At 43.7% G+C, this 21,173-nt stretch overlaps 1 protein-coding gene across 2 annotated transcripts in view; it reads right to left on the minus strand.

Annotated features, from left to right (window-relative positions):
• LOC103647311 (alpha-glucosidase 2) overlaps positions 1 to 20,279 on the minus strand; it is a 31,436-nt gene extending 11,157 nt beyond the window's left edge. The window contains exons 1-11 of one of the 2 annotated variants that reach the window (XM_020548466.3): positions 19,909 to 20,279; positions 19,539 to 19,809; positions 16,478 to 16,546; positions 15,606 to 15,758; positions 15,393 to 15,510; positions 14,823 to 14,905; positions 9,176 to 9,271; positions 1,004 to 1,172; positions 780 to 922; positions 611 to 697; positions 320 to 505 (exon numbers count right to left, since the gene is read on the minus strand). In XM_020548466.3, coding sequence (XP_020404055.1) covers positions 320 to 505; positions 611 to 697; positions 780 to 922; positions 1,004 to 1,172; positions 9,176 to 9,271; positions 14,823 to 14,905; positions 15,393 to 15,510; positions 15,606 to 15,758; positions 16,478 to 16,546; positions 19,539 to 19,809; positions 19,909 to 20,051 — 1,518 coding nt within the window. In that variant the 5' untranslated portion in view covers positions 20,052 to 20,279. The remainder of the gene's footprint in view (positions 1 to 319; positions 506 to 610; positions 698 to 779; positions 923 to 1,003; positions 1,173 to 9,175; positions 9,272 to 14,822; positions 14,906 to 15,392; positions 15,511 to 15,605; positions 15,759 to 16,477; positions 16,547 to 19,538; positions 19,810 to 19,908) is intronic. The other variant, XM_008671854.3, reaches the window with a different exon arrangement.
• Positions 20,280 to 21,173: the final 894 nt, after the last annotated feature.

Genomic DNA, 21,173 nt, shown 5'->3' on the forward strand with positions numbered 1-21,173 from the left:
AATTGAGAAACCAAATTTAACTAATACAGAAGATCTTGGTCCTTACCCCTAGCATTTTTGTGTCCTGACAAACTTAGTTGCCTTCACATCACAGGATGACAGGACAGCACGTACAGTGAAACCGAATATCAAATAATAAATTAAATGTTAAAATAACTAGTCACAAAAAATGTCATGAATAAGCATTTGCACCATCAACCCAACAGCTAGAACAATCTTCTTTTAGGGGCCACATGGAACATATTTTCAGTAGGAAAAACTAGACACCCTCGAAGTTTCAAGGAACAACTTTGGATATTAGAACAAATGTTTCAATTACCAACTGAAGAACCATTGGTAGACTCATGTGCAGATGCTCCCAATTTGAAAGATTATCACCAGTCCATGTTGCAGCATAACGCTGACTTCCAATAAAACCAGCTCGTGTAAGAACAAATGGTCGTTTAGCTGCATTGCCCATTTCCATTCCTTTATAAGTAGATCTTGCCATTAGCATTCCGTAGACCTGAATATTATAGACATTAAAATATATGAATACAGAAGTACAAAAAATATGTGCCCTAATGCCACTGTCATTAGCCACTTTGATGGCAAGGGAACAAAAACATACATTGTGATAGTATGAATGATTTTGAACACCACCAATATCAGCATCTCCCCTATGAATATTGCTTTCAGGCATTGTCTTCGTGGTAGTCTACAAGTTTAGACCAGCACATTCAGTTACGAAGGAAATTTGAACAATCCATATTAATTATGTGTCATGATAGATCACGTACTTTGAAAACAGCAGGTTCATTCATATCATTCCATATTCCATCAACACCAATAGAGATGAAGTCCTTTACCAAACTAGCCCACCAAGCTCGTGTTTTTTCAGATGTATAGTCAGGGAAAACACAATCACCAGGCCACACCTCCCCTGAATGTAGACTATGTGAGGCATATTCTCCTAACGTTTAAGAAAATGAAGATGAATCTTATTTAAGTCAGTGATACATACCAACGAATGGACTGCCATCTGCCTTTTGAATCCAAACATCGCTTTTTGAGCCACTATCATAAACAAAGTAACCCTCCTCCTTCTTGATCCCTGGGTCAAGCATCCAGATTGCTTTGCAACCAATGGAATGGAGATCATCTACCATTGATATTGGATCAGGGAATCGGATCTGTAGCACATTGATATCAAAGTGCTCAGACAGAATTCAATAAAATCAATTATCATAGTAAATTATTTGCATTCAAAAGTGTTAGATTGGAAACCGAAGCCTAGAAAAGGAGGCAACGCAGCATGTTGGTGCCTTGGTGGTGGTGTGAATCATGCGCTCGGCTCGGCCATTCTGAAGGAAGGTGTGAGGGAACGACATCCGCAGTTGCACGTCGTGGGAGAGTGTCACACCCGTTTCCAAGGGGCAGAGCCGGGTGCATAGCATATGTGTGCCAGGATCTATTTCCACACATATGTTGACGTCACAAGTGTAATATATCAAAAGAACAATGCATAAAAGCGTAAATAACGATTTTATTAACATATTACACTTCGAACAGACATAATGTCTTAACCTTTATTCATCAAAGTACAGCGAGACATGGACATCCATCCACAGGAAGATGACCGGGGGTATCACTAGACTAGCATCCATGGAGTTCAGCATGATATCTTCATCTTCAAACTTCTGATCAAAATTTAAGCAAGGGTGAGCTCACTTATGGTCGGGGCTCAGCAAGTGGGGGAAAAACTAATGCAAGTTTAACAAGGTGAGGCTAAGGCTGAGCAGTAAGCATTTTAGTTGGTCAACATTTTATTAACAACACCTGTCTTACTAATAAGTGTGAATCCCAAGTATTCCCATTAAACAAAGGTATAAGAGTATATCAAAAACACTTAAGTGAAACCACTTAAGCAAACCATTAGCAGATCGTCGGATCTCGATTTATTTTCATCTTCAAGTTCAATTATCATGTGAGGAGTCCAGGCTGCTCATAACCGTGAGCACGGCTGATATATCAGTTTTACACTCTGCAGAGGTGGCACATCTTTACCCATGAGTCGCGATTCCCTTCTAGCCCGGGTTAGCTAGACCCGTATTCACTTCCGAGGTGAATGGCCAGGGTCTCACTACGAGGCTTCTCCCTAGAGTCCTCATTACGCAAATGCTGGAAATGGTCAAACTGCATAAGGCACACCTACCGTAACCAACTTATAGTCTAGACTACAGGGTAAAGCTTTGGGAACTATGCCCGTATCCAATCTGCCTGAGCCGGAACTATAAGAGCTTGCCAGATGCCCCCGTTCCTGTCGACCACGACCAGCACCCAACATAAGACTTCCCTAGTTATTTAGCCAAGACCAGAGCCATGATAGTTCTCATGGTAGCACTGTTTTCCCGGGTGGTCACTCCATGTTCCAATTAATATGCAATAATCTTGTTTAACCATCGGGTTAACAACAATAGAGTAAACTTACCATTTGGAACATTAGTATCATACATGAGTGACTGCATAAAGTTAAGTTGTAGCAATAGCATAGCTACGAAGGTAAAGTATAATTTCCAGGTTTGATCAAGGAATAAGGTTGGAAAGGTTATCTAAATAGGTAACCCGTCAAATTATGCATATATATCCAAAAGAATAAACCTTATTAAATGTATTGTTTGGGATCAAACAGAGTATGCAGAGGGAGAAGTCCACTTGCCTTGCTTATTGAAAACTTGAGGTTCTTCCACGGATAGGAATAGATCTTGATTCTTAACTACTAGATCAATCACTGAATATCACACAAACAAACAAGAAGAACAAACACCACTCAATAACATACAACATTCACCATACGTAAAGCAAAAAGAATGCCTAACGAAAAGAGCGTTCGCTTTTCAAAAACATTACTCGCACGGGTTATAATAAAAAGGTATTCTTTTCAAAAATGTGTGATCTATACTTTATAAAACAAGACATGAGCTTAAAAATATCTTAACTGAAATCTACAAATATTAAGTTCACCCATTTAATCTTTTATAAAACGTCATATGTGATATGTCTAAGATTAAGGGTTTATAAGATGTTAAAACATGTTATAACAATATTAAACCTTTTTAACTTTTTAGAGAAGACATATGTTATATATCTAAGATTAATGCGGTATGAAATACATTATTAATTTATAAAGCATTATGGAACATATAATTCATTGTTAAACCTATCACTTATGATAAATTAAGATATAAGTCTAAATAGATTTTATGTGAAAAGGTCATTATTATTAAACACCTATTTATGGAAAGTTATGATATAAGACTTAAATGAACTTTTATGTAGGAGAAATTGAACAAACAATTATATTTTATTTTTATTAGTAAGTACATGTCCTATATTCTTTGTTAAGAAAGCTATATACAAAACAGATATCTAAACTAACATTTTAATTATACAAAGGACATGAACACTAATTTTCTTTATTTTATCCTTTAGGGACCACTAAATGATATATATAAATAATATGGATTCAATGTGATGAACGGATTAATCACGCCATAAATCTAATTAAGAATAAATTGACTATAGGTTTGATTAATACATTATGATAAAGGATAATTAACCTATTAATTATCTTTAATTCTATTGTAGGAACAAATGATCTAATTCATTAGAAAGGAAATTATGTATAAACTATCATTTTAGTTATGATGGTGTGAGCACTTAATTAAGCCATTATATCATTATTAGAAAAGTTATATGACATATTACTATTGTAAAGTATATAATTATGGATACTTAAATATGAGACTAAACGAGTTTTATGTGAAGGGATAATAAATGATTATCATTCTATTAAGAAAACACTAAATCTATATTTGTTGAGAAAACTACATTCAAACCAGTAGGTCATCATTTTAAAGAAATGAACTCCAATTCTATTATTTTAGTATCTTTTAGAAAACTCTATTCTTTCTATGAATAAGCAATTTATATATGTACATGCATAAACTTGAATACAAAACTAAATTATACTTTATGGATAAATATAATTACTTATCTTTTACTTTATTATGAAACATACGGTCTATAGTTTCTTTTAAATTTCTATTTAAGAAGGCTATCATAAATGAACATAGAAAACATGATATCTATTGAAAAGGTCATTTTAATATTTCTTGTATAACAACCGTACAAATTAAACTACAAAAATATGTGAACCGCGCCAAACATTAACTAAAAATGCTTGTCACATAATTATGAAACTAACAAAACCATTTCTATTTTATTTGGGTTCCAAAATATACATTTTATAATAGAAACTATAACAAGGACCAAAACATAATTAAAGGTAGACTATGAGGAGTAGTCGGTAAATTTATATTTTTGTGTACATAAATCATTATAAACAACTATCTCTTTTTTTATTATAAAACATAAAGGCTTTAATTATTTTTATTTTCTTAATTAAAAACTAGAGATTATGTCAAACATAATTAATTCACAAAACATGTAAATTGTTACATATATAAATTTAAATAGGTTAGCGCACTAATACAAAGCTAACAAAATATTATTTATTTTATTTGCATATCAAATATATTTTTTTATAAATAAATCAATTTCGCAAGAATTAATACATTATTAACCATAGCTTTTAGGAGGCATATTAAAATTGATCTTCTACCTTACTGTCGTTTGTAGAGAAGAGGAGCAGGGGCAGAATCCTCGCCGCTAGGGAACTGGATTGCGGCTTCAGAAAATCAATATGGGCGTCGGAAACTGGACAGCTTCGCTGTGACGATTGACGACGCGAGCAGAGGACGACTGAGGGCGTAGAGGCTCGGCGAGGCACGACACGACGAGGGTGCGAGCTCTAGTGGGACATCGGCGAGCAACCAGATCGACGGCGAATAACGCAGTCGAGCGTGGCAGCACGACGCGAGCGTGGGCGTACAGGATGGCGCAGCAGCAGGGGCTCGGCAGGGGACGAGTTCGATGCAGACAGGGAATCGGCGGCGAGCACTGAGGTGCACGACGAACAGCACTAGCAGAGAACTGTGGGGGCCTTGAGCAGTAGGGCGAGTGGAGATTCGGCGTGGCGAAATTTTTGGCACGACGGCAGCGAAGGGGAGAGCAGGAGGAGGCTCCGTCATGGGCTCCATTTATAGGCGGGGGAGGAAATTAAGGCTATTACAGCATGTAATTGACAGAAACGGAAGCTTGAATACGCTATTAATGGAGACGGCGGGGAGACGGATCGACAGGGGAGAGTAAGAGCTCGGTAGCCATTAATGGCGCTGGGGAAGAGAGGAAACTGCCAACTCACTAAAGAAGAGGAAGGGGAGAGGACACGTCATCGCAATGGGGAAGAAGCGGGCGTTCGTGGCCTGCATCGAAGATGAGCAGGCGAACGCGGAATCGGGCACGGCGGCGGCGATTCCAGGCGGCTGTGTGTCCGTGCTCAGTAGAGCCGAACAATGCCTGAACGACCAAGTTGAAGAGTGCTGGCGATGGGGCCCATATGTCAATGAAAAGAGGGAGATGAGAATAAGTGGGGAGGGGCTGAGCTGAGCCAATCGGCTGGGAAAGAAAGGAGAGTGGCTGATAAATGGGTCCACAACACATAGGGAAAAAAAGAAAGTAGGGCCTACCTGCCATAGAGATAGAGAGGAGAGAGATAGGTAGGATGAGTTGCAGCTCGGCTAAAATGGACACACGGAGGACGAGGGCTCATGCATGTTCTTTTTTTCTTTTTTTTATTAAGTAAATGGATATATATATATATAATGATAAATCCAAAAACAATAGTAATATAAATAAAATATCTTTTCATAAAATAAATTATTTTGAGGTAAATTCTATTATTTAAATAGGTTGGACTCCAAAAACAAAAACCAATAAATGAAACTTTCACAAATACCTAAAACAAAAAAAAAATATTAAATTATCAAAATGTATATTCCAAAAACAACTTATTATTATTATTATTAAATGAGGTCTTTCTCACAAAATGAATCCAATAATTGTATATAAACACCAAATCAAGCAAAACATGTGCTTCGACATGAATGCGTCAATCACTTAATGAAAATTTACTATTCAAGAAAAATATTTATTTATTTATATTATCATTTCATTAATATCTATTATCGCACTAAACAGCCCGGATGGTATGACCAAACTAAGTCGACACCCAAACAAAAAGTGAAAAAGACTGGTGAAGGTGTCAGACTTATGGCGGAGAGGAAAGGCCCACAAGTAGTGAGAGAAGTCACCCAGGGCGACCAAATAGTACCGGTAACCGGAGATGCTTGGATAGAGGATGCCCAAGGTCACAGTGGATGAGGTCGAAGGGGTGAGTAGCTCAGGATATGGAAGAAGAGAAGGGCAAGCGAGTGTGACGCCCAAGCTGACAGGCATGGCAAAGCGAGGTGGCGTTGCCGTGGGGGCAAGGGATGGCCAAGGTGACCGAGCTGGAGAGGACGTCGTGGCTAGGGTGGCCAAGACGACAGTGCCAAGTGGAGGCAGAGGCAGTGGAGACGAGGACGTAGGGTGTGGCAACATGGGCAGAGAAAGGTGGGGCGGGGAAGCGAATGGGATATAGGAGGCCAGAGCCGTCGCATCGAGCGACCATAGCTCGAGTGGTAATATCTCGTATGGTGAGCCCCTAGAGATCAAACACCATAGAACAATGGTTGTCAGTGGTGAAGCGACAAACCAAGAGAAGTTCTGGATGATGTTGGGGATAACAAGGATGTTGTTGAGGTACAAAGGACCGTGAAGAACCGTGTCACCTACTGAGGTGACAGGTAGAGTCGACCCATTACCGACAATGATGAAGGGAAGGTGGGGCTATGGGGATGGTGTAAAGAGACAATACTAGGGTTAGGAGTGTTATGGTATGAGGCGTCGAGTCGATAACCCAATTAGTGGGAGTAGGAGTGGGCAGCGATGACATGGGCAAGGAGAGAGCCATCGGAGGCACCCACAGAGCCACTGGCAGGGGTCCTAGGGCCAGCAGTGTTGAGCAGGGTGACGGCGATCATCAGTGGGGGAGAAGACAAGGCTTCAATCGTCATGGATACAATATTGGCATTGCGGAACACAAATGGCCCAGTAGCATGGCGGCTCTCCTGAGGGTGGATGGAGGCCGGAGGGTGGTGGAGTTCGATGCAATCACGAAGAACAGGGTTCATGACCTGATCAAAGGCCACAAATGTGCCCCGGAGGAGCTGACCGTCATGAAGGGAGACACGCACACAGTAGGGAGGCACGTGGACCACGACATGGCAAAGAACGGGGATGTTGTCCATGGTGGCAGGGGTAGGAGTAGTGGCACCCATGGAGGCGGCGAGCAACACTCTGGCCATGGTGAAGGAGCATGGGAGGCCAGCAGCAGGCTGTGAGAGGCCACCAGCGATAGAAAAGAAGCCCGAGGGCACGGTGGGCGCTGAGGCCGGCGAGGCGGAGCAGAAGGCCGGCACAAGCATGGGGAAGAACATCACAACCGTCGAGATGAGGCAGGGGGCCGACGCGGGCTGAGGGTGGTGTCGGGAGGGAGAACGACGAGCGCAGCCACGTGGTGGGGGAAGTGTGCCGCGGGGAGGGGAAGGCGTCCACGCTGGGAGGGAGCAGATCGAGCGCGGCCGCAGTGCTGGGGGCACGTGAGCAGAGGAGACTCCTTGCGCGGAGCTGGAGGGGCCTGACGCGGCGCACGAGGCGATGAGAGGAGAGTCAATGTTGCCTACACAAAAGCAGGAAAGGGCCCGGCGAGGGCCAGGGGTGACGCAAGGGGTCAGTGCTGCACAAGAGGCGTCGCAAAGGGTCGGCGTGGACTAGGTGGTAGCGCAGGGGGACGGTGCGTGGAGGGGAGCATGCCCGCGGCCAGCATCATGGAGAAGGAGGCCCGCGGCCAGTAGCGAGCGATGTGGGTGCGTGGAGGGGAGTGTCCCCTCGACCGACATCGTGGGGGAGTAGGTCGGGCGGAGCGTCCATGGGGAAGGGAGCAGGCCCATGGCTGGCGGTGAGGAGGAGGGCAGGCAGCACGTCTGCGCCAATCTTGGGGAGGAAGGGGGCTCGACCATGGCCGACGGCTGGGGTGGGGTTCCTGACAGCTAGATCTAGGGGGGGAGAAGGTGGGAGGGAGAGAAGAAGAGAGAGGCTTGATAGTTGATACCATATTAGATTGGAAACTGTTAGAGTACCCGTCTAGGGTTTTGGGGTTAGCCCCTTGTAATTACTGCCACACCCTTATGTAATGGGCCAGGTCCAACATATATTGATATATATACCAATCCCAACCCTACTTAGGGTCAAGGTTTCCCATTCCAACTGAAACCCTAACACTAATTGGGTAGGGCATATATTATATATCCTGGAATGTGGGCCAAGGCCCATTACAATATACACAACGCACTAACAAAAAGAATACCATAAAGGTTAGCTAAAGAAGTGCATGATGCTAGGAAAAAAGGTGAAGGCTTTAGTAAGAGCAACTCCAGTAGTTCTCTAAAAGACTACCTAAATCATTAATTTAGGTAGTTAACTTAAAAACTCCTATTCAACGGCTCTCTAAATGAACTTCCTAAATTTAGTCACTTCTCATCTAATCTCATTTCCTCCATACATTTGGCAACCATTTACCAACTCCCAAAACATAAAAACTAGTGCAATTTTTTTATTTCAACGTCTTTTCTCATGCTGTAGTAGTATAGATTAACAAAGCCAATGTGCCGGCCGTCGAAGATGCACAATTGCAACAGCTAGTAAGCTAGAGATTAAACAATTGATAATGCAACAACTACACATGCACAAGTCAGGAACAAACGAATAAATAATTGTAGCAACAAATCGAAAGGCTGGCGAGGTCACAATATTGAGATCGAGTTGCGGAAGGGAGATGAAAATAAAAGGAAAAATTGACTTGTCCTGCAAAAACTAGTGATATGGCAAGTTTTAACATATTTAGAAAGTAATATATAGAGAACTGTTGGAGAAGATGAGTTTTTTTTTGCTTCCTATATCATTTGAGGACTTGCTAAATCTAGGATTTAGGTAGTGGAATTATACATAACTATTGGAGCTGCTCTAAACATTCTGAAGAAATACAAATATAAAGTTCTAAAAATGAGAAGAGAAACACAAATCAGTGGTTAAAGTGCTCCCATGTAGCAAACACAACAGATCTAGTACTTACACTATCAAACGTGAAGCACCTAAAACCATCCATATAGTCAATATCCATCCAGACAACATCACAAGGAATGTCTTTCTCCCTAAATGTCCTAACAACCTGTGGAAGCAAAAAAAAACCAAGCAACACTAATTCAATATAAAATATTATCGAAGTATTTGTATGTCTCAAAATGAACCATGTGACCAATATGTAAAGCACATGATAAATGGTTTGATTAATTTCAGATGTCCCACGAAAGATAACATAATTCTTTCCAATAACATGGTTTATTTTCCATGTTTTCCAACTTGAGAAAAAAACTTCATTTTTTCTCGAACACACAGGAGAATTGCGCCCCATTATATACTAAGCAGATAGAAAAATGGTCTATAGAAGACTAGTTACAAAAAAACCTCCTTACGGAGGCCAGTAGCAAGCATAAACAAAATCCATCATAAAAAATTGAAAACAACCAACCATCCTAAGATTCAGCTAAAGTGGCAGCCAAATAAAAGAGGCCTTTTGCACCAGCTATTTCCCACCATCTTCTCTCCTCATCTGTAGATCTTAGGATTAAGGTTAAACTTGGATTCCACCCATCAAATACATTTATTTCAATAATTCCATATTGTCCAAGCACCCAAAATGATAAGGGGGTCGAGGCATTTTTAGTAAACCCATTGACTGCCCCTGATACCTCTTCCCACCATCTCAGGAAGGAGAAAACAGCTGGCTGTGGGGCAAGAGAGTGCAACCCAAATTTTCTCAATAGACGATACAAGAATTCTCTTGAAAAGGTACAGGACACAAGATGGTCCAATGTTTCTGCCTCTTGCTCACATAAGGGACATTTCTCTGGGTGATTCATACCTATTTTTGCTAATCTATCAGCTGTCCAGCATGCTTTTGAGCAACAAGCCAGATGAAGAAACAACACTTTGGCATGGCCCATGTTCTCAAGTCTTTTATAATGTCCAAAAGAAACTGATCCTAGAAAAGACCATCATATACAGATTTTGCCGAGTATTTGCCATCTGGTGCAATGCTGAAAATGTGGTTATCATCAATTTCAGGTTGCAGCTCAAAACATGCTTTCATGTATTTCCTTTGTCACTACATGTATGTTGAAACCTTTTTACTTTTCCAAGCCCTGAATGCAAAACTTTGACCATAGTTTATATATTACTTCAAAAAACAATAAGTATATATAGCATGAAAAAATATTACATTACAAATAATAAGCACATATACCATGAAAAATTTACTTGTGTAATTTGTATAAAATCGCATATATGTAGTTTTACATTCGTAGGAGAATATAGGTAGAAGTGGTACAGAGTTTCAAAACTTTGAAACAAAGATTCCAGATGATACATAATTTAGCAACAGTGGTGCTAACATATGAATAAGGAAAACAAAAACATGAAGCGTTGAAGTACAGACAAAAATTAAAGGTGCAGCATATAGGAAGGTATTATACAGATCCCACAAATTCTCTTGCAGTGTGCGCTGCTCATCAATTATTACTTCATATAGTCACATGATTTGATGTTTCTATTTGGAACTAGAGTAAATGAAGATACTAAAATAAACATTGCATCAACACCATGGTTATCACAGCGCCACGGTGAGGCGAGTCGCCAGCCAGGTGCCTAGAGGCCTAGGCGACCGCCTAGGCATCCATTTGTCCAGCAATAGATATGCAACATATATCATATAATATATCAAAAAGACAAAAACTATCAAATAAAATATAGGTCTAGCAAGTACCAAGCAACTATATATGTCCACAGAATAACAGATAAATATGGCATACTACCTTGCAATAAGCCCATAAAACCTAATCAATATCTAAGTCCATCTCATTTATGACACCCATATCAATGAAACCTCTAGCTTATCCTTTAAGATCCATTGCATCCCTATGACAGTTCATCAAATCAATAGTATATTGCCTCTGAAAATCAGCACCCAAGAGATTAGAAAAGAACCCATCTAAGACATGTTGCATGTCATCATGATTGGTAATCACCCTTCCTTCCTCCTCTAGTTTGGAAATATAATTCTTTTTCTTTCGATAACAGGCCTGCATGTGGAAGAACTTAGTGTTGGCATCACCCTCTCTTAGATATTGGATCCATGATCTTAAACGAGCAATTATCCTTTCTAGAAAAGCAAGGACAAGGCAGTGTTGAGTGTTGTTTCAGCTTTCTCATTAGCCAAACTTCCTCTCTGGATAAAATTCTGTTGCCCTGTGCCATCTCCAGCCTATGCAACACCTCTCGAGCAAGACCCAACTGTACCCTAACATTGCCCACTTCTTTATGCCCCCAAGAGTGTTGAACTGGCTGGTTCCAAGTTGCAGCCACCACTTCCAGAAATCTAGGGAATTTAGGCCAAAAACTCTCGAAGTGGAACCGTCGCTATAAACAAAATTACTGAACCAGGACCCAAGTATAGAAAGAATATCGAAATCCGAGATGAAACACAATTTGGTTTCCTGAAGGCAAACGATTGAAGGCCTAATATCGACAACCAGGGATTTAACCGTCTCTTTTAACACGGTCAATAAGGCCCTTCACATTCCAAATCAGAAAATAGCTAGACTCCATAATAGAACAAAAAATGAAGGCTACCAGCACTGTTCCACATTATAGCACCTAAACTTGCCAGACTTGAGGCAACACCCAGCCAAATAGAGCCACCAAAGCAGCAATGTGGTCACTGGAGAGCCCAGTATCAAATAGCTTTGCATAATTACTGGCATCTTTGAGAAAGACAACTTCATTTTCATCACAGAAACCCAGATGCCTGCAGACTTGAGCAGTCGAATTGGATCCCAGTTCTGGAGGGAACTTGGCCACCCTCTTGCTTCGCCTGGGCCAAAAAATACTTGGGAGGGTCCTCTTCCTTCTCTTGATACTCCGAGGAGACGGCAGTAAGCCATCAATTGGTTTTGTCACATTACCTTTAAACTCTTGCAAAGGTGAAGAAAGCTCACTAAACTCAACCAGAGACGACTATACCAGGGTGTCATCTTCGGTCGGCAGAGCCTAGATCTTCCTTCTCCTAGAGTAAAATTTGAAACATGGTGGCTTAGATCTCCATCTGGCTGACCCAAAAGAGTGAATGATCATCGACTCTATACCCTGGCATATTCTTCAGAAACCTCAAACTGGGTAACAGCATCCATCGGACAGGATGAATCCCTGACATTGCAATTCCTAGAAACAAGTTGCCAGACAGAATTGTAGCATCCAAGTCAACCACCTGACCTACCCCAACTGGTTCACTTGAGTCCACACGAGCAGGAGACACCCCAATCGGTTCATCTGATTCCACCCGAGCAAGAGACATAATAGTAGGCAACGGACGGTCACACAGGGGAGGTCAACACAAGGGAATTCACCTTCGGGCCAGAATTCAAAAAGGTTGGAAGCCCATGCGCCGCCAACTCCTCAATCGAGACATGCGGGAGAGCAGGGGCATCAACTGGTCCAATAGCTAACAAAACCAAAGAGACGCGCCTAGGGAACATAGGCGCCGCTAGCTCAATCTCCGAGACAGACGAGAGAGAATAGGCATCCATTGGTCCACCGCGCGTCGGTGCCGATTGAATGCGCGGGCCCAGCTGTGAATGCACCGAGGCCTAAGAATACAAGGCCTGGTGGTCCAGAAGTCGCGGCCGCCGCCCACATCGATCCTGATCCCGGCCGTCATCAGAGAAATCGGGTGAAGATGGCGGAGGTAGACCCTCCCCCGGAACGCCACCCGAACGAAGAACCCTCACTAACACAGGGTACACCAACGTGCAAGGAAGCTAATTCCTGTCATCGCCAATGATCGTCGGCTCCTCGGCATGGAGATCCAACACCGCAGGTAGAAGATCTGGCGAGCGGCACCAAGCCCTCAACTTGATAACAGACACATCATCTCCATTGACAAAATCTGGTAGCAGACCTTGAATCAGACAATGCACACCAAGCAAAGCCTCCGGCCCTCCGCCGTTTCAATTCCCCAGAGATGAGCATGAGCTCCCCAGAGCTCGACGCCGAGGAGTAGAGGCAGAACACCGCTACCAGAAGCAAATGCTTGACGAGACCCCCACTTGACATGCATTCAGAGGGGAGGGACGTGAAGCGACTGTCCTCCATTGAAAACGCGATCAGACAAGTCCTCGGAGGGGGAGAAGACAAGGAAGGAATTTGGCGCAGCACGACGTAGGTGGAGCCCATCCTCCTCAAGGCCAAACCTCACTTGACATGCATACAGAGGGGAGGGGCGTGAAGCGACTATCCTCCATTGAAAACGCAATCAGACAAGTCCTCGAAGGGGGAGAAGACGAGGAAGGAATTTGTCGCAGCACGACGTAGGTGGAGCGCATCCTTCTCAAGGCCAAACCTCGAGGCGAGTGTATCCTAGGCCTCCATGGCGCAGCCATGGCCCTCCTGGCTGACGACTCTGATGATCAGCGCACGACAGAGCTCGACCTCTGCCCGATCAACCCTCCCAGAGCGCCCAATGAATCTCACTGGCCAATAGAGTCCAACGCAGGAGAAGAAGAAACCACCGGCGACAGCGGCGGCGATCCACCGACAGTCGTATATGATCATCTAGCCCACCACCAGCCTTAGCCCTCCGCCTCTGCTGCCCACGGCGAGTGTACCTCTTCGCACCTTCACCAGCGATAAAACCACCGACCACCGAGTCGCCCTCCATGGCACGCTTCGAACCAGCCACCACTGAGATTTTCTTGGAGACCGACTGCCACACCAAAGTGCACTTCGGGATGGGCAAGACCATCCGTCGGTGCGAGCACATGTAGACACGGTGCCTAGGCAGTCGCAGAGGAAGCACCGCACACGACTACGACACTCTACAACCTGATGATCAAGTGAGAAGCAATTGAAGCGTCTCCCACACAAATCAACAAAAGCAGGCCTGAGAGTGGGATTGGAAGGGCGGCGGGCCAAACGACGAGCACAGCGACCTTCAACCTTCACCCAGTCGCCATCAAGGGACCAAGAAGACACCATGGGAAGCAAGGGACCAAGAAGACACCAGAGCCTCCTTATACGATTGTCGATCCCCACCTAGGACCAAGGCAACCACAGGGGAAGAACCAGCCTCACCGTCCTCGCACCAACGTTGAGCCTTCGAACGTCCACCACACAGAGAAGCAAGGGGGAAACCTGTTGACGCCGAGGAGGGGAGGGGAGTGGCCGTCGAGCTTGGAGTAACCACCGGCGTGGGGCTAGTGGAGGGAGGGGAAGTGGCGTCAGGAGGAGGGAAGAGGCCAAGGGGCGGGAAAGGAAGCGTCATGGTTAACTTCTTTCTATGACCAACACTAAAAGAGCCACCCACACACTTTATCCATCATAGTTAAAGACCAGAAGTAGCTAGCACTAAAACATTACATTAATATTTCCTTCAGAAAAGAAAAAAAGGGGCAGACATAGTGCCAAAGGCTCACACATAAATGGGATATATGGAACGAATAAACTGAGGTGAGCCTTTCCCCGCAAATGCGGAGAGGCTACTTCAAACCTATGACCTAGTGACTCAGTGAAACAGCTCTCACCAATGCACCAGGTCCATCCTTCTCCTTCCAAAAAGGAAATACACATAAATAAAGAATTAAAGATAATGTACTCTGCCATGAAAATACCTTGAGTACTTTCTCAGAAGAATCATAGCTCCAACGACATTGATGATAGCCAAGTGACCATTTTGGCGGCATGGACACAGTACCTATAATGGAAAAAATCTCACCTTATTCAACAAGACAGCAAGTAAAATAATAGAACATACAAGTTGCATGTTTGTGTTCTACTATAACTAATTCGATAGAGGCAATGATGCTATCTTACGTAGCTAATGCCTAGTTCGGTAAAAGATAAACTGGAGAAGGAATGATAATATAAGTGAAAATAGATATAAACCTCAATTCTACTGTGACGGGCACGTATAAATGGATAAACCACTAAACCAGTGCCAATTGTATTAGATAGATCAACCAAACAACATTCTACTAATCAACACCTTGATTTTATCAAGTTTTACAAAATGTATCAAATTGAATAAAGTACTTCCTATATTGCTCGCATTCGTATTAGACCAGAGATATACAGCTTGATTCTTTATGAAAGAAATTAAACTTTGACTCAATAAAGCATTAACATAGAAACATTGTTCATAAGTGCCAGAAGAAATATTTATTAAATCATGGTAGAAATACCAATTGCATGCGACAAAGATGTCATGACATCAGCTGGAGTATTAAATGGCCCAAAAGTGATGACAGGGTAGGCAGATAAGGCAGAGAACTTTATAGTTGATTCTTGTCGCAAATCAATCTGTCATAGTAAAAACACAGTTAAGTATATAGATTAGTTAACATATTAATGTGAACAACAAAAAAAAAACTTTACAATGATTTACTCCTGCATACCTCACAACGCCGAGTGGTATCAGCAAGGACACCCAATGCTTTTCCATCAGGGAGGACAGCCAAAACCCAAGGGTGTGACTGGTACAACGAAGTGGTTCCTGGCCCAAAACCCCATGCATCTGTATTCCATGTGAAAACCTGATAAAAATACATCTATAAATCGTGAAATTCTTTAAAGTCTGTTACATAAGCAGAACATGCAGAACTAATTTAGCATAACTACAAGCGCCGAGCCAAGGGAGATGTGGGAGAGGGCTGGAGCTAAAAGCTTGTCTCTCCTTACAGTCCCTATTCCAGGGTTCTAGGTTTCCTTTTCTTTTTTGGTCGTTACCTTAGTTTAGTGACTTTAGTCAATGGATCCTTTTTTGTACTCTTGTTTTTGGCCACCATAAGGAGGCCTCTTAAAGTCTGTAATTCTGTATTGGTCCACTTGGACCTTAATCTCTTTCTTCTTAATATAATGAAGCACAGTTCTCCTGCGTTTTCGAGAAAAAAAAAAACTACAGCTATTTGTAACAAGGGCAGAGACAGGGCCAGTGCTCGGGGTGCTGGAGCACCAGTCCTATAGCCTGTTAGTCTTAGGGTGAATCATATAATATCTGGTATAAAACCCTAGTATTTTTACTCATTTCAATTTAGTTTAGCACCTGCTCACTAGATAGCACACCCTTGAAGGGTTTTCTTGTTCTGCCCTGATTTGTAAAGTTGTAACAAGGCACTATGACCTCAGGTGACTGTTTCACAAGACCAAAGTTGTTGCATTTTTTTTTGAAATGGTCAAGAATTGGACCTTTGTTATGATGTTAATGGTTGCTGTCTTGAGAAATCGACTCAAATATATAATATATAGTTTCTTAAAGCAGATGTCATACTCGTTTCCCAGTCCGTTCAAGTGGGCCACTCGCTTCTCCAGTACCATAGAAAGATGTCCCAGGAGGAAGCTGCTTGATTAAAAGAAAACAAGTGAGCCTCCACAATTCTGTTTTGGTGACATGTTATAGTTCCAAGTAGATAATATTACAGGAAATGTATACATCAAGAATAAAACAAAACACAATTCATAGTTTAGCATTATCAGGGATAATTAAAAAATGATGAAGGCAAAAACTGGAACAAAAATCCAACGGTGTCCTGGAGTTCAGGCATCCCCTTTAGCCAAAAAAAAACTGTACCAGCATGCTGCAATGTTTCAAAAAGTCATCACAGAAATCATGTTTGTAGAATGGTCGAAGTTAAATAAACCACCAAAGAGATCCAGATTCAGTATGTGAATTATTAAAATGAAAACAGTATCAACTCCAGTCTAGAAAATGGAAAAGGGTAACAAATGGGCTGAGTGGAGTTGAATTCTTCAAATTGAAATGGTTGCATCGCTGTGGTGAGCATGACAAGACAACGGCCTACTTTTTATATGATTAATTGCCCAAAGGACCAAACATGCAAATAGTTCAAGTTAGTTTTTGAGTTTTGACTCGCGACAAAACTCAAAAAGTGATCATATTCTTTCAGGGATGATGGTAATAAAACATTAATCCCTGTTTATGTGGATCTGCAGCATGTACAGTATCTTATCATGGACTCTACCCCAATGTGTGCATCTGTTAAGCGTGAAACCTCAGAAGGAAAGGAAGGAGAAAGTCCTGCATCAGATACATGTTGAAATTTATTGGGCTTGGCCCATTTACTTTACAATAAGCTGAAGCCTTGTGGGTCACTGGGTCGAATTAGTTTTTATTCTTCTTCTTGATTTTAAATTTTTGTTTTTGCTCTGCATGGCCTTCTTGTAAGGCGCCTTCTTGTAAGGCTGTTGTTTCTTCTACTCTCTTTTCTATAAAGATGTGCAGCGCTCTTGCGCGTTCGAGAAAAAAAACAGAATAAGCCTCAGAGGTCCACTCATGTATGGTGGGAGTGAAAATGATGAGTTTTTAGTCCTATATGGGAAGTGGAAGGATGATGAAGTCAACTTAAATAGCTTTCTCTTGTCATTCCTTAAAAACATAAAGGGGGAAGCTATAGCCACATGCGCACATGTTTTGTGTTTTTTCAAGTGATTATTCGCATGACTTATGACTTGCGATGTGGCGACTGACGCCAATCCGTTTCTATTTTTTATCTATTGATACAATAATCTGAGTGTCTTACGCGACAATTTGTAATTGAATTGATCAGAAATAACTAGGTCAGTTTCCTTCTTTTTGTCCGAGGTTATCCTGAGCTTAATACCCTACATGATAGAAGGTGTTCTCCCTGAAAGGCATGAGAAACAACCAATCTACTATGGGTTAGGGTTTTAGACAAGGCAGTTCCCAGTGTTGCGCGACCATCAGGCTCCTCCGTCCCTGACACCGACGTAATGGCGGCGGCAGGTAGAGCAGTGTCTTTGAATCCTCGCTCTGCTAAAGAACATACATGGGTTGGGGCGAATTAGGTTTTTGTGCAATGATCACCTGATTGCTCGCCGAGTTGATCTACACTACGGCATTTACTGACTTAGACGATATAGCGAACTTATCTTTGACTAGGCCGGCGCGATCGTCGTTGTAAGCAGTGTTCTTAAGGCGCCTAGGCGAGCAAGTGCACCAGCCAACCGCCTTAGCGCCTAGGCGACGCCTAGGCGGGTATGGCGAGCAAGGCGGCCAGTTTTGCCCGGGCGCCTAGATGACGCCTTAATAACACTGGTTGTAAGTAATGATGAGTTCCTCGCTTGTGTTTCTGTTAGATGCATTTAAGATAGATTTCATCTGATATATGGACATGCTTTCATATGCTACGTGTAGTTTAACTATTGTTAATGTAGAAGTTGTATTGAGAATTAATTTAATCTTAAAATGTGCAATTATCTAACAATACAGGTTCCTTTGGTTTAGCTTTCTAAGCTACATTCACTATTAAAAATCTGAAATCTCAACCTAAGGGGTACATGAAATGAATAGATTCTTAAAAATTTATGAACTGCTCTAGTTCAATCCAGAATCTCCTCCACCCTAGATCTTTTAGATTCCTACCGTCCAATTTTTCCAAAATATTACCCACCTGCAATCGTTTATAGGATTGAATTATTTTCTTTTCTACTCGAAGCCCCCCCCCCACCCGACGGCACCTCACAGTGATGGCTAGGGTTGCCACCACCCTACGTCCAACTCCGGTAGTCGACAACACGGCTTAGCCATCCCTAAACCATCGCACCTCTTCCTCATCGACTCTTTAGTGCTGCTTATCGCCCAACATCCATGTTGTCCATCCCCATCTAATGTTGCCCCCCTTCAACATCTTCCCTACCCTCATATCAATGTTCGGTGATGACAAGGCTCTGTCCCCATAGAAGACAAAGACACAACAGCTATCACTTTAGTTGTTATTCCTGTCGTGCGTGCTGCTCGAGTAGGGCGCCATGCACGCGCTCGAGTGGGCATGACTATAGCCACAACGCTTGTGTCTAGCGCCACGGGCAAAGGCCCCGCGGCTCGGTGTACCGCCTTCTCGTCGGCAATGGCTCACTATCGAATTGGCTTGTTCGAGACGCCAGAGTGGCGTCCCTCCTGCTAGGTTGCCTCGCTATTATGATCTTACAGTTATTACAACCAAAAACTTTTAGCTTTCCTGTAGTCATGAGCTCCTCAGAGCTCACCGCTAGAATTAGATTTTTACCCACCATACCATGTATTGAGGATCATCCCAACAATGTTACGTCATCAAACAACGCCAAACAGATACTGGGACCAATAGATCAACATTTCGCGCGCTCTCCCCGTCAGCCAACAGGGAACCATCCAAACGACCAACACGGCAACACCCAGCAACACGACGATACGGCAGATGAGACAAGCGATCTAATCTTAAGAAATAAGAACAAAAAAACGAGACGAGCACTAAACACTCGTCATCCCCACCACCCAGTGTCCCAAACCCACGGCGCGCGTCGGCGTGGCGTACCTTTATCACGACCTTCTGGGATCCCCCCGCCGCGACCTCGCATACCGGGACAACGGCGGGCATGTCGGCCCCGTCATGCGGCGCCTCCCGCCGCCGCGGGTCCGCGAACGAGAGGCTGGGCCCCGCGGCGGCGCGCGCCGCCTCCGACGCGTCGAACCGGAACACGCCATCCTCAAGCACCCTCACCCACACCATGTCCGCCGCCGTCGCCGCGGCCATCCTCCCCTCCGCCGCCCCCGCGGCAGCAGCAGGGGCAGTCCCACCGCAGCACCTGCAGTTGGAGGCATCAAGCAAGCAATGAGTGAGGCAGTGAGCCCGACCGTTCGGCCCATCGTCTCGGGTCTCCAGTGGATCGGGGGCGGAGGAACACCTGAGAGTACGTCGGCGTGACCCGCCGCCGCCTCGTGACTCTTGGGCACGGTGGAAGCTGAAGCGGAAGTGCGAGAAGTGGGGGACGAGGCGGAGTGATGCGGTGCTGCGGGTGATGGGCGGGGGCCGTGGCGACCATCCCATCTCCTCTTGTACAAAGGACAGCGCGGCCGGCCGTGCGGGCGTGGATTCGGGATTGTTTAGGGCTGATTTGGTGACCGGGGATCCCGAGGGGAAGAAATCCTCTTGCTATTCAAAATTGAATTGCGAGGGAATTACTTCCCCATGGATCCCCTAGGGATCCCTAATCACCAAATTAGCTCTTAATGCGAAGGGCCATGGTTGATTAGGGGGTATTTGGTTCTACACCGATTTGGCTGGAATTTGGCTCTCGCTTTTATCTGGAAAAAAAAAGCTACAGCTCAAGCTCTATCAAACATTTTTTTAAACGGTTTACCGTAAAAAGCATATAAAAGGTAGAGTCATTTTTACTATAAGTTGACACCCTTTTGGAGCGCCAATTACTCAATACGAACCAGCGGCGGTGCTTTCTGTACAGGCGCGGACGGTCCGCAGCCAGGGCCGGACGGTTCGCAACCTAACGCGAGGCTAGGGTTCCTGCCTGACGGTCGGACGGTCCGCACCCTATGGCCGGACGGTCCGCGCGTGCGCAGGGGCGGCAGAAGATCGCCGGCGGCGCCTGGATCTCGCTCCCGGGAGGGACCCCGTCGGAGAGGAGAGATCCTAGGAGTTGTCTAGGCTCGGGCAGGCCGACCTAGACTTCTCTAATCAGTATAGAGTCGAAGAGAAGCGGAGAATTTGGGGATTGAGAGGCTAAACTAGAACTAGACTAGAAGTACTCCTAATTGTACAGGAAATAAATGTGAAATAGAAGTATTATTGATTCGATTGATGATTACAAATCGGTCGTATACCTCTCTATTTATAGAGGAGGGGGCTGGACCCTTTACAAACTAATTTCCGAGCGAATTCCGTGAATCTAGCTAACAACCGTAGCACAAAACTCGGAACCCTAATCTGTTCTGCGCTTGCGCGGACCGTCCGGCCCACAGGCGCGGACCGTCCGCCCTCTCAATTTGGTGCTCAACACTATAGAGAAAAGTTACAGATAGTAGTTTCACTGGTTCAGCCTCTGGCATTGACACTTTAATACAGAGAAATGGCTTTGGCTTTAAAATAAGTTGTTTCTAGAGTTAGAGCTGTTTTTATACAAGCAAAACTGTGCCAACGAACTCTTATTGTCAC

Source organism: Zea mays, chromosome 2 (assembly GCF_902167145.1).
Source record: "Zea mays cultivar B73 chromosome 2, Zm-B73-REFERENCE-NAM-5.0, whole genome shotgun sequence".
Classification (NCBI taxonomy): Eukaryota; Viridiplantae; Streptophyta; class Magnoliopsida; order Poales; family Poaceae; genus Zea; species Zea mays.